The sequence below is a fragment of the Mesoplodon mirus genome, assembly GCF_964341445.2.
Source record: "Mesoplodon mirus genome assembly, chromosome: 12".
Classification (NCBI taxonomy): domain Eukaryota; kingdom Metazoa; phylum Chordata; class Mammalia; order Artiodactyla; family Ziphiidae; genus Mesoplodon; species Mesoplodon mirus.
Window position 1 is genome coordinate 36,328,816 of NC_138988.1, and position 14,098 is coordinate 36,342,913.

General features: G+C 40.6%; 1 protein-coding gene across 16 annotated transcripts in view; it reads left to right on the top strand.

Annotated features, from left to right (window-relative positions):
• PBRM1 (polybromo 1) overlaps nt 1-14,098 on the top strand; it is a gene marked incomplete at its 3' end in the record, with an annotated part of 101,683 nt that overhangs the window by 82,339 nt on the left and 5,246 nt on the right. For 6 of the 16 annotated variants that reach the window (XM_082639586.1, XM_082639587.1, XM_082639590.1 and 3 more), the window contains 3 exons: nt 4,893-5,076; nt 5,662-5,872; nt 6,501-6,702. In XM_082639586.1, coding sequence (XP_082495712.1) covers nt 4,893-5,076; nt 5,662-5,872; nt 6,501-6,702 — 597 coding nt within the window. Of the gene's footprint in view, nt 1-4,892; nt 5,077-5,661; nt 5,873-6,500; nt 6,703-10,027; nt 10,210-13,585; nt 13,742-14,098 lie in introns of those variants that run through there. The other 10 variants (XM_082639597.1, XM_082639594.1, XM_082639598.1 and 7 more) reach the window with 4 other exon arrangements.

The following is a 14,098-nucleotide window of genomic DNA, read 5'->3' on the forward strand; positions in this document are numbered from 1 at the left end:
TGCTGTGTAAATCCAAGGCAGTGATAATAATTATAACTAATTTAAGCTTGTAATATGGGGACTTCCCTGGTGCTTCAGCGGTTAAGACGCCACGCTTCTACTACAGGGGCACTGGTTTGATCCCTGGTCAGGGAACTAAGATCCTGTAAGCCACAGTGCGGCCAAAAAAAAAAAAAGAGTTATGGGCTTCCCTGGTGGCGCAGTGGTTGAGAGTCTGCCTGCCGATGCAGGGGATGCGGGTTCGTGCCCCGGTCCGGGAAGATCCCACATGCCGCGGAGCGGCTGGGCCCGTGAGCCATGGCCGCTGAGCCGGCGCGTCCGGAGCAAGAGTGAGAGGCCCGTGTACCGCAAAAAAAAAAAAAAAAGTTATAAAGTGTTTCTGGCCTGTTTTTACATGTTTTGCTTGTAAATGTTTAGTAAGTTGTTAGCTATGAACACTCCTGTTAAGGTCAAGAGCAAAATAGGAATGTTCTTGTCACTCATGTTTAACGTTGTTCTGAAGGTACTAGCCAGTGCAGATAGAAGTAAGAAACAGACATTTCAAATAAGGAAATTAAGGAGATGAAAATTCAAGAGACTCAACCAAGAAGCCATGGCACATAGTAAGAGAAGTAAGATGGTTAAATATAAAATTAATAACAAACTAATTGCCTTAAAAGATTAAATAATAGGACTTCCCTAGTGGTGCAGTGGTTAGGAATCCGCCTGCCAATGCAGGGGACACGGGTTCGAGCTCTGGTCCAGGAAGATCCCACATGCCGCAGAGCAGCTAAGCCCGTATGACACAACTACTGAGCCTGTGCTCTAGAGCCCGTGAGCCACAGCTACTGAGCCCACGTGCTACAACTACTGAAACCCACGTGCCTAGAACCCGTGCTCTTTAACAAGAGAAGCCACCTCAATGAGAAGCCCGTGCACCGCAACAAAGAGTAGCCCCCACTTGCTGCAACTAGAGAAAGCCCGCGCGCAGCAACAAAGACCCAAGGCAGCCAAAATATTAATTAATTAATTTTTAAAAATGCACTGTAAAAAAGAAGATTAAATAATAATAAAAAGATAGAATTACCTTAGGATAAATTTAACAAGGTATTGCCACAGTTGTATAAAGAAAGTTTTTTAGTGCTACTTTTAATGCATTTAAAAGGGAATGCTTGGGCTTCCCTGGTGACACAGTGGTTAAGAATCCGCCTGCCAATGTAGGGGACACGGGTTCGAGCCCTGGTCCAGGGAGATCCCACATGCCGCAGAGCAACTAAAGCCATGCACCACAGATACTGAGCCTGCGTTCTAGAGCCCGTGAGCCACAACTACTGAAGCCTGTGCACCTAGATCCTGTGCTCCACAATAAGAGAAGCCACCGCAATGAGAAGCCTGTGCACTGCAACGAAGAGTAGCCCCTGCTCACCGCAACTAGAGGAAGCCCGCGCGCAGCATCAAAGACCCAACACACCCAATCAATCAATCAGTCAGTCAGTCGGTGGAATGCGTGAACAAATTTCAGAGCATAACATGTGCTTGAATAAGAATTTTCAACATCATAGAGATGTTCATTCTCCCTGAATTAATCTTTAATGAGATCCCAATAGACATACCAATGGGAATTTTCTGTGAGAAAGTTGGGACTAAATAAACTGACTTTTTAACATCATGTCAAAAAAGAAACAAAAATCAGGAAAATTCTGAAAAGCATGGTGAAGGGGAGAGTGTCTATCCTTACAGATACTAAAACATCATAACACTATAATAATTTAAATTATTTATATGAATAAACAGATTATTTGAACAGAATAGAAACTTTAGCAGTAGACTCAAATATAATTTAATTTGTGATAAAAGTGACATCCCAGGTAAGTGGGAAAAGATGGATTTTTCTCTAAGTAATATTTGGAAATTAGGTAGCCATTTGGAAAAAGTAAAATTGTATCCATCTCTCATGTCAACTTCAGAATAAATTCCCAGATAAATCACAGGCTTAAATGAACCTAAAATGAAGTAGCAAAGATACCAACAGAAGTGATGGGAAAGAAATTTTTATAACCTTTAACATAAAACCCAGAACTCATATAAGAAAGATGGATAAATCCAACTATATAAAAGTTTAAAATGTTTGGCAGAAGTAAAGACAGATGACAACTTTGGGAAGATGTTTGCAATGTATATCATAGAAAAAGGTCAAATTTCCCTCATATATGAAGAGTTCCTATAAACAATTAGAAAAAAAGATCAGCATCCAATAGGAAAATGGGCAAAGATTAAGAGAGAGCAGAGAGAAGTTTATCAGTGGTTCTTAAAAGAAAATACGAACTTAAGCCAGTAGAGAAATGCAAATTAAAATTACCCAGATGCTGCTTTTTTTTTTAATTACCTATCAAATTGTCAAGAATTCACATGTTTACTAGTTGATAAGAATACAGGGAAGTGGGGCTTCCCTGGTGGCGCAGTGGTTGAGAGTCCGCCTGCCGATGCAGGGGACACGGGTTCGTGCCCCGGTCTGGGAAGATCCCACGTGCTGCGGAGCGGCTGGGCCCGTGAACCATGGCCGCTGAGCCTGCGTGTCTGGAGCCTGTGCTCCACAACGGGAGAGGCCACAACAGTGAGAGGCCCACATACCGCAAAAACAAACAAACAAGAATACAGGGAAGTGGCATTTGCCCACTTTGTGGTGGGTTTATGAATTAGCATAACCTCTGTGGAAGGTAATTTGATAATACCTATAAAAATTAAAGTGTACATACCCTTTGACCCAGGTTTTGTACTTCTAGAAATTTATTCCTCAAATGTATTCATCCATGTGCAAATTGATATGTGTCTTTTTTGGGGGGGAGGCTGCGTTGGGTCTTCGTTGCTGCGTGTGGTCTTTCTCAAGTTGCATCGGGTGGGGGCTACTCTTCGTTGTGGTGCGCGGGCTTCTCATTGCAGTGGCTTCTCTTGTTGCGGAGTACAGGCTCTAGGCGCGTGGGCTTCAGTAGTTGTGGCACGCAGGATCAGTAGTTGTGGCTCGTGGGCTCTAGAGCATAGGCTCAGTAGTTGTGGCACACAGGCTTAATTCCTCTGCGGTACGTGGGATCTTCCTGGACCAGGGCTCGAACCCATGTCCCCAGCATTGGCAGGCAGATTCCTAACCACTGCACCACCAGGGAAGTCCGATATATGTCTTAAATTATTTATGTCAACATTGTTTTGCTTCAGTAGGAGAGCAAAAATTTGGAAACAACCTAAATATCCATCAGTAGGGAGCTAGTTGAATAAATATATTAATACCAGCAGTGATCCTCAAGATATATTATTTTGGAGCAAAATTTAGGTGTAAAACAATATAAGTGATATGCTACCATTTGTAAGTTTGTATGTGTGGTAAAATATACGTAACATAATGTGCAACATTTTAACCATTTTTAACTGGACAATTCAGTGACATTAAATCCATAGACAGTATTGTACAACCCTCACTAGAACACATCTAGAACTTTTCATCACCCCAAATAGAAACTGTGTACCCATTAAGCAATAACTACCCATTTCCGCCTCTCCCAGCCCCTGGTAAGCACTGTTTTACTTTATTTCTCTATGAATTTTGCCTATTCTGGGTACCTTGTATAAGTGGAATCATGCAAAATTTGTCCTTTTGTGTCTGACTTGTATTACTTAGCATAAGTAAAAAATTCTCAAGGTTCATCCATAGTGTAGCATGTATCAGAATTTTATTCCTTTTTAAGGCTGAATAGTATTTTATTATATGTATATATAACATTTTATTTATTCATTCATCTGTTGATGGACATTCGGGTGGTTTCTACCTTTTGGCCAATTGTGTATAATGCTGCTATGAACATTGGTGTATGAGTATCTGTTTGAGTCCCTGCTTTCAGTTCTTTTGGATATTTACCTAGAAGTAGAATTGCTGGATCAACTCTGTTTAACTTTTTGAGAAACTGCCAAACTGTTTTCCACAGCAGCTGTACCATTTTACATTACCACCAGTGATATACAAGGATTCCAATTTCTCCACATCTTTACCAACACTTGTTACTTTCTGGAGGTTTTGTTAGTTTGTTTGGCTTTTTTCCCTTTATAATAGCCATCCCAATGAATGTGAAGTGGTATTTCATTTCAGTTTTGATTTGTATTTCCCTAGTGAGTAATGATGTGAGCATCTTTTCATGAGCTTATTGGCCATCTGTGTATCTTCTTTGGGGAAATGTCTGTTCAGATCCTTTGCCTATTTTTTGAGTTGTCTTGTTATTGCAGAGTTGTAGGAGTTCTTTATATATTCTGGATATTAGATTCTTACCAGAGATATAATTTGCAAATATATTCTGCTGTTCTATGTGTTGTCCTTCCACTTTGTGTCCTTTGAAAAACAGAAGTTTTTAAATTTGGTGAAGTCCAGTTTATCTTTATTTTCTTTGGTTGTTTGTGATTTTGATGTCACATTTATGAAACCATCGCCTAATAGAGGGTCACGAAGATTTACACCTATGTTTTCCCTCTAAGAGTTTTATAGTTGTAGCTCTTACATTAAGGTCTTTGATCCATTTTGAATTAATTTGTGTATATGGTGTATGGTAGGCTTCCAGCTCCATTCTTTTGCATGTGGAAACCCAGTTGTCCCAGCACTACTTGTTAAAGAGACTATTCCTTCCCCATTGAATCGTCTTGGCACCCTTGTCGAAAATCAGTTACCCGTAAAAACTCAGTTGTATGGGTTTATTTTTAGACTTTTAATTCTGTTCCATTGACCTACATATCTATTCTTACACCTGTGTATACCCTTTAAATCTTCTGACTTGAATCATGTGGATATATTAATTCAAAAATAATACAAATTTAAAATAACTGTTAGCTATGACCACAGTTTAGTTCTTTAATTTCTCCCCAATTTTCTCTTTCAGGAAAGTGTGCTGTATTGTCATTCAAGGACTTCCTCTCCTGCAGGCCAACTGAAATTCCAGAAAATGACATTCTGCTTTGTGAGAGCCGCTACAATGAAAGTGACAAGCAGATGAAGAAATTCAAGGGACTGAAGAGGTTTTCACTCTCTGCTAAAGTGGTAGATGATGAAATTTATTACTTCAGGTAAACTTGAAAAACTAAGGAAGAAAGATCACTTCAGCTCCTAATAGTAAAACTGATATCATAATAGCATAGTCCAGGGTGGGTTTTTTGGTTGTGTTTTTTATTAGGTCTAAAACCAGAGCAGTCGACATTTCAAATAGAAAATATTAATTCATTCAGTTAAAGGAAAATCCTCATAATCTGCTGAGATGTGATAACTGGTATAACAGTCCTCTTGGCATAGACTTCAGTAATTATAATATGGAGGCAGAAATCTTTGGTTCTGGTTCATAGCCTGTCTATTAAGAGGTTGCACAGTTCTGTAGACTACGAAAATTCTTTTCACTATATATTGGCAACTAGATCTCAACTTTGCACCCGGTGCTTTTGTGGGTATTCAGCAGAATCCCTTAAAAACAAGCATCTGTAAGTAGGTGTGACTATAAATATATGTTTTAATTCTTTCCCTTGCTGACTTAGAATAGACATTGCAGATTGCAGGACGTTGCTTCTAGATATTAAGGCAGAACATTGCTTTCTGATCAATCCTGGAGTAGTGTTAGGTGATTTCATTTTATTTATTTGTTTTTATGTCACTTCTTTTAGAAAACCGACTGTTCCTCAGAAGGAGCCCTCACCTTTATTGGAAAAGAAAATCCAGTTGCTAGAAGCTAAATTTGCTGAGTTAGAAGGTGGAGATGATGATATTGAAGAGATGGGAGAAGAGGATAGTGAGGTCATTGAGCCTCCTTCTCTACCTCAACTTCAGACTCCCCTGGCCAGTGAGCTGGATCTCATGCCCTACACACCCCCACAGGTGAAGGTGACAAGTTCCTGTTACTTGTCTTATTTCCAGCTCTGGTTTGCAGCAAATTCAAACCCAAAAGGGAGGAGACATCCAGCCCCTATATTTTGGGAGCTTCAACCTAGAATGCTACAGGAAGGAACAGGTTGTTTTTTTTTTTCTCGATGCCACTAATAACTTAAAATTTAATATCTTTTTTTTTTTAATTTCATAGCTGGTTTTAGTGGCAGGTTTAGTTAGAAAGCTCTTCTTGCCTTGTATTGAAGGAAAGCAATGAGGAACTGCATCATTCTGTTACTCTATCTTTTATTGCTTATACCTTTTTAGTCTCTTTCTTTAGGACCTCATCTTTCGGTTAAGGTGATCCCTATTGGTATTTTTTTTTCATTTAGAATTTTCTGAAGACTTGATTGTGAGGTCACTATTATAGACTGCAGTCATGGAATTCAGTGAAACTTTGATTTTTCTTATATGGTAAGAGGCAAGGAAGAGCTGTGTTTTGAACACGAAAATGGCCAGCTATAAACTGAACATGTCTAAAACAGTAGCTGTTGAGTCGCATGTTCCTGGCTTCCAGAAACCTTTATCAATTGACCAGATGCAATGTTCTGATGCACTATAAGAGCTTTCTGTCTTACAGTCTACCCCAAAGTCTGCCAAAGGCAGTGCAAAGAAGGAAGGCTCCAAACGGAAAATCAACATGAGTGGCTACATCCTGTTCAGCAGTGAGATGAGAGCTGTGATTAAGGCCCAGCACCCAGACTACTCTTTTGGGGAGCTCAGCCGACTGGTGGGGACAGAATGGAGAAACCTTGAGACAGCCAAGAAAGCAGAATATGAAGGTAAATAGAGCGTAGGCACAACTGTCTGAGCTTTCTAAGCAAGTGGGTGTTTTCAGCAATGCACGTGCATAGACAGGTTGAATCTCTTGTTCTTACCACTTGCACGTGAACTTTGTGTTGGGGACTGTCTCAAATGGCTCCCATCCAGCAGTTTAAGTGTCAGCCTTGTCCTGACTGAGGAAGTGCTGCCTCTGACTTGGCCTCTGATCCTGGTGTGGTTTTTTTTTTCCCCCAAATTTCTCAAACAAATATTTAGCTATTAAAAATTGCATGATTTTTTTTCTTTCATTAAGTCCTGTAAGCACACATGTGTTCAGCTGGGGAATGATTGTACAAGGATGTTAAATATAATTTTGGTTAAAATTCATCTGAAATGGGGCTTTCAAAATCAGTGATCTTCTATTACGGCTCTCGATAAGCCATGTGTATAAACTCCAGGCTGAGGCTTGGCTGAAGCGCTTGGTTTCCTAGGCCAGTCCTGGCCTGTGCTGCATTCATAGCTACTTTTAAGGTACTTGGGTTCTCTTTGATAAAGCTCAACTGCCTTCATTTTCCTTTTACTCTATAATTAAATCATTTGGGGCTATGAGCTATCATTCAAGGATTTGGTGGTTCTTAGCCATTAAGGACAAATACTTAAGAGAGATTTTTGGTTTTTGGTTTTTTAATATCAGGCATGACTTTAATAAAGAAATGAGTAATAAACATTAGATTAGGCAGGACTGTTGCCCTTAGAGCTGTATTTTTTTCCATTTGGAATTGTATATAATGCTTCACTTTGCCAGTTTAAAGCCCTCTCTTGATTGACCATAGTGATCACCATTACTCTTCTTGGCCAGGTCCAAATCCAGTAAGCATAAACAAATTAGTGATCAAGGCTGCCTCCTTTATTACAGTTTATGGAGTTTCCAAAGAAACTCCTTTTTTTAAAAAAATAGTTTATTCCTTTCATTTATTATAGTTGATTTATTATTATAAAATTATCTGACAGGCTTCCTCAAGGATCTTCTGCAGAACCCTAGTCCTACAAGATGTTCATTCAGAAAACATTTGTGGCAAAACCAGTTTAAGAAGCACTCCAAAAACTTTCTCTTTTAGAAACTTAACAGTGCATATTGCCATATGAAAGTCTTTAAACCTATAGTAAATAACCTACTTTTTTCACCTGGCGTTTTCTGAAACTTGATCAGGTATTCATGTAATACCTGCCAATATCCCAAAGAACTAATATTTCACAGAACATTCTTTGAGAAACCATAGTCAGTTCTATAAGAAGCTAGAACTTTGGAGAGCTTTGGTATTTCTAACCTTAGTGGAAGTTAAGACCAGATATATCACTCACTTGGAGAAGTGTTAGAAATGAAGCTCACATGGCTGTAAAGCCTGGTCCAGGACAAATGAAGCCAGTACTGCATGGCTGGTTATTCAGAGTGTGAACAAGAGCGAGAAATGTGTCTGGAGATGATGTAAAAGTAAAAATGCTGGAGCAGAACTGAAGAGAAGGAGAAATGATGGCTTCTGAGAAATTCTTCCAAATTCAAAGGGGAATCTGAAATTTCAGTGAGAACTTAGAGGAGCTATATGACTCAGCAGTGTCTCCCTGAGACGCAAAATCTGAACTTTTGGTGTTCAGACCCATTGAATTCAAAACCCAAAGTTTGGAGTTTGGCTGACTTCATTTAATAACTCTCTTTTCTAAGACAGCCCAAAAAGAACCAACAGGTAGCCAGTCCAATATTCCATCCACAGGCCTGAAATTTTCTTTTTTCAACTTCATTTTTTTGCTCTCCCATTTTACTGTGTCATTTGTGTAATGAAAATATGAGAACTTAATGTGGGGGTCTAGGTCATCAGTGGTTTTTTTTTTACTGCTAGTTCAAGGAAATAGGTTGTTAAAATGGCCTTTGTCCCTCACGCTCATTGTACAGAGGATCTGTAAACTGGGACAGTGTAGTGAGTGATGACAAGTCTCTGCAGGTAACACTGTCGCAGCTGAGGAAGCTTTGACTTGGTTGACTTTCACATTCTCACACAAAGGAGGACTGGAGCCGTTGCTTCTTGATGCTCTTTAAAGCCATGTGACCTTGAGCTGTTTTCCCCTTCCTTAGATCAGCCAGCAGTAGCCTTTTGAATTCCTTGTTGGAGGGTTAATGTGTGGCAGTTGGAGTTTGATACCAGGAATCAGGGCCGCAGATTGCTGGTTCTGTCTGTATCCTTGGACAAGTCACTACCTGTCTCCAGTCTCAGTTTGCCCATGTGAAGAGTGGAGAGGAGTTCCTATTTATGAACGGTGAAGCAAAATAAACCCTGTATTGTGGGAGCTTTGGGAATGCACATTTCTAGAGTTCTCTAGTAAGGGTCCAGCCTGCTAGCTCCCAAAAAGACTGGGAATGTGATTGTTGGGGCCACTGGCTATGGATGGAAAAGCAGAAAGAGTAGCTCAAAGGAGTGAGGGGTGTAGCAGGGATGTTCCACAGCCCAGAACTGGCACAAGCTAATGCTCCTCTTGCATTTTGGATGAAATAAGTATGAATTCTGGAACTTTTGCTGATTTAGTATGATTTATGGTCAGTATTGAACTCAGCTTCAGGAAACCTGGTTCTGTCAGTACATTGTCCAGTGCTTCATATGTGTATATATATTATTCCCTGCTTCTGATGACTGTAGCCTGGAGTATCATGCATTTTTTTCCCTTGGGGTTTATTAAACATGACCTCTTTGCTTCATTAGAATGTACAAATTAGTGTTTATTTTCCCTAAAACCTTGTGGAGGAGGCAGTAAGCTACTTTTCCCTTACAGAGTTAATTTTCTTCAGCTGCTAAACCTCATGAGACTAATGACAAGAGTCCTCAAATCTTAGTAAAATTGGGTGCCAGGAATCAGGAAAATATAGTAAGTAACAGTTGTGCCAAAAATTACAATGGGCCATGGAATTGCTTCATGTTGAAATTATAAATAATTTGTAATGCTATTAATACTAGAATAATGGTAGCGCTTCTCATCTTCAGGGTGCCTTGTGAGATTAACCACGTTGGTTATGCTGGTGACGTTTTTAAATAAATCTGTGCTTTCTGAATGTGTGTTGCAGTCTTAACATTCTTGAAATCTTTGCAGACCAGTTCTCAAGATGGGATAGGAAAGCTGGACTCTAGGTTACCAAGTGAAATCGGCCCGACTCCTCCTGTGTTGAGACTAGTCATCTACTGTTCCTTCCATTGAGACAGAACTGTTGCCTGTGTTTTTACTAGTCCTGTTGAATGCAATGGATGGTATTTTGAATTCCTGGGTTAAAAACAGAATTGAAAATCTGAAATGCCTTTACAGAGCGGGCAGCTAAAGTTGCTGAGCAGCAGGAGAGAGAGCGAGCAGCACAGCAACAGCAGCCGAGTGCTTCTCCCCGAGCAGGCACCCCTGTGGGGGCTCTCATGGGGGTGGTGCCACCACCAACACCAATGGGGATGCTCAATCAGCAGTTGACACCTGTTGCAGGTAAAAACAGGAGCTAAGACCATTTTTTTCCACTTTAAGAAATTCCTTCATTTTTTTTTTTCCTCCAACAAGGAGTAAGCCACAGTCTCTAGGCTTTTCTCATGACAGATTCAAAGTTTGAAGTCATCCATGTTGTCCTTATATCGCCTTTCCCTTATGGGCAATGCCTCCCCTCTGCCCCAGAAATGGGCCCTGGACCCAATCCTGGGAATTGGTAGGGAGCAGCTCTTCCCTGGCTGTGGGCATGGTCTGGCGATATTCTCCACTGCAGACTGCTCTTGATAGAGTTCTACAGCAGAAAATATAAACAGACCCTGAATTCTGTTCTGGAGGGACTCCCAAGAGAAAACACAAAACTAGTCTTTAGGTGGTGATGATTTTCCCATCTCATTCCAGTATTCAGTTTGCCTTGTTCTGCTGCAGCCATCCTTAAAAGACTGACCATTTAAAAGGATTTTTGACAATGAATTGTAAATCCTTTCTTGGTCACCAATGTGCATGACTGCTAAGTAGAATACAAAGTCCTTAATCAATTCATTGTGCCCACTCTGTAATGCTTTTCTATTTAATTACATTAAACTGCATTTTCTGTTAGTATCCCAGTCACATATTTTTAAAAAAAGAAAAGAAAAGATGAATGTGGTTTGCTTGTGTGTGTTGTCTCTGGTTCTGGTAGCCATAGCAAATTTGGCTATTCTTGAATATTCTTGTCTGATGTGTCTCAAATGAGAAGCCTGCAGACCACTTCTCGGGTCCCTCCTTCGTGATCTTTCTAAGCCTGGTGAGGTCCATTCAAGCTGTGTTTCTTCTTAAGCAAGCAGTCTGACCTCTTTTTTCAGGGAGTCCAAGATAGTGTTGCTCAAGACAGGCTCATTGGGATGCTGTTTTTGTTTTCGCTTTTTTTTTTTTTTTTTTTTTTTTTTTTTTTGCTTTTTAAGGCAGAGTAGCATAGGATAACTTTTCCATTGTTGCTCCTACCTTTTGTGATGGCAAGTTCTCAAATGCACTATCGCTGAACTCAGCAGTTGCACTCGCCAAAGCACATCTGAATCATGGCTTTCAGTACTTTCAGTGTAACTGATGTTGATCTAACAAATCTCATAATCGCCTGCTCTATTCCATGGCCCATTTTGGTTAATGGGGTGCCAGAGGTTTTTAGAAATCAGACCTTGAACATGGGGACTTTGAAAGTTAGAATTCCCTCATTGACATTCTCTTTTGTTCTATTTGATGTGTGATATTATAGCGCTGTGCCCTTGACTAAAAAGCCCAGGGACACATTAACAAAACGAAGTCAAACAGCTAAAAACATTGAAAAACAGCAGCTGCAGCATTTTAGCTCCCTGTTGGGGAATAACATCACAGAGCTCTGATGGGTGAGGAGGGTGGCCCCCTTCCAGAAAGCCCCTGCTCCATTATTAAACCTTTTGCTGCCCAGACTTCTGGGCTGTGGGAGTGCAGGGCAAGCATTCTCTACAGTAACCAGTCTTTGGTCCACAATGGGGACTTTGCAGCTTAAGAGGGTGATTTCTTATGGGTTTACAGGTTGCATAGGGCCTAAGTCTTAGCCTTGTTGCTGTCTGAGACCAGCTTTGCTTACAAGCATTGAAGCTCATTTGAACACATGTGACTGGGATAATAAATGCCAAAGTACAGTTTAATGAAGACAAGTGTCATGTCTTTCGATTCTTAATAATTTCTTCAACCACAGCCCGTGCAGGCTGCGTTCAGATGGGCTTTTGTAATTGAAAGCAAAGCCTCCTAACATTCTTGAATTCCCACCTACTTATCCCTAAAAGCTCTGTCTGGTGGTATGGTTAAAAGACAGTTTGGTAGCATTGGATCTCCTCATGTTTAAGATGATGGTGTCTGTTCAAAAGTAGTTTTTATCTCTGAACTCTCATTTTAAGAAGATGAAACTGATAATCCTATTTTATGTACAGAGGTGATTATTATTTAAAATTTGTTTTATTGGTTTGTGTAATTGTAAGTTTCTTAGTCAGCTTAGATATGACCAATGAGGCAAGCTGAATCAATCTCAGAACTTTCAGTAATTTTATAGCTTCAAAAGACTAAACTTCTATAAATAAATACCTTTCAAACAATTCTTCAGGGAAAGTCAAAGAGTAAAATTCTTAGAACCGGGAGTCTTCCACTGTTTCCAGAACCCCTCTACAAAGAGTATTATATAAAAATGAGGTTTTGCACCAATTCCTCAACCCCTCCCTTTGTGCAAGAAGCTGTGACCAAAGGTGATTGCATTTCTTGGGGAGCCTTGTGTTTTGTTCATTGTGATCATTTCAAATCCCAGAAAAATCAAGTTGTTTTCCTTGCTTAAAAAAATGTCATATGGCTTTAAAGTTCTTTTGATAGATGAGTCTTTGACATTCTGAAATGATCTTTTTCCTTTCACTCTTTTTGCCAAAAATACTTGTTTTTTGAAATTCTTCCCTAGCCAGCAGGAAGTATTTTCTGTTGTGAAGATGCACTTTGAAAATAAAGGAATAAAAACCTCTGTTCACAGAAATTCTCTACCTCATTTAAAATATTCCCTGTTAACTGAAGGTCTTTGTGAGGACATTTGTGTGCTTGGGGACAATGATGACAATTGGCCTTTTCTCATGTCAACAGAGCCTGATTCTCCAGCCATTCCTCCTAAGATCTGCGTGCAGGCTACTGAGTGACCTGGGCTTAGGTTGGCTGGCGGCCGCGGTGGGGTTGGGGAGTTAGGTTTTATCTTTATTTTATCATGTTTTGAGATCTAAAGATGAAACATCATTCATTGTGATGACTCTTAGCTGTTCCCCAGCTCAAGCTCAAGCATGATCCATTCTTACCAGCAGTGGTGGGGCTACAAGGGAGGAGGAGTGGACATAGAAGTCTTGAAAAAGTCTTGCCACCTCCCCCATGCTGGAGAACCATGCTTTGTGATCAGGGCTGTGCGCCTCATTTTCCTCCATTCCAGTTTCCCCTCATGTGTACCCGTGATAGGCATATGAGTGTGGGCATAGTGGAATGATGGGGTTTATACTCTTCAGTAGAATCGCAATAGGCAGAACGGGTGTCTGAACACCTTGCAATAATCATGACCTTGGGAAGGCTGTTACTGGAACTCCTCTTTATTATTATTTAACTGAAAACATGCAGCGTATTTATCACAGGGAAAATAACTACAAATAATAATGTACTAAGTACTAATTCATCCAGAAATGTATTTCATATTTGTAACTTTATATTTTGTTCATTATTGCAACAAAATAATTGCACTAATTGCCGTTATATCACGCAGTACTAAGGGTGCTTTATTCATTAGTGCATGGGGGGGGGTGTGTTATTACTTAGTTCATGTTGCATGTTAATGATGCATGTCTGAAATTTGTTGTGTCCTTCAAGGCATGATGGGTGGCTATCCGCCAGGCCTTCCACCTTTGCAGGGCCCAGTTGATGGCCTTGTTAGCATGGGCAGCATGCAGCCACTTCACCCCGGGGGGCCTCCACCCCACCATCTTCCGCCAGGTGTGCCCGGCCTCCCGGGCATACCACCACCGGGTAAGAACTTCATCCTCATTCACTCATTAATCTCATCTTCATATTCTCTTTTTCCTCCTTCAGCCATTTGTTCCAGGAGGTACCTGCTGCCCATGTGGGCAGGCCTTCCCTCACTGAGAATCCCAGGGATGTCAGCAGCAGGACCTGTCCTGTGTGTTGAGCAGGTGGCTCAGCACCTGTGCCCTTGAGCACCTGGCTGCCTAGCAGCAGCACAGGACACATGACAGAAACTAGATCAAGGGGCAGGAGGCGTACTCTAAACTCACTCAAACAATGTGACACGTGCTCAGGAAGCCAAACACAGCCTAGGAGGTCATGCTCTGCTCTCTTTACCAGTGAATGAGGTTTCCCTAATTG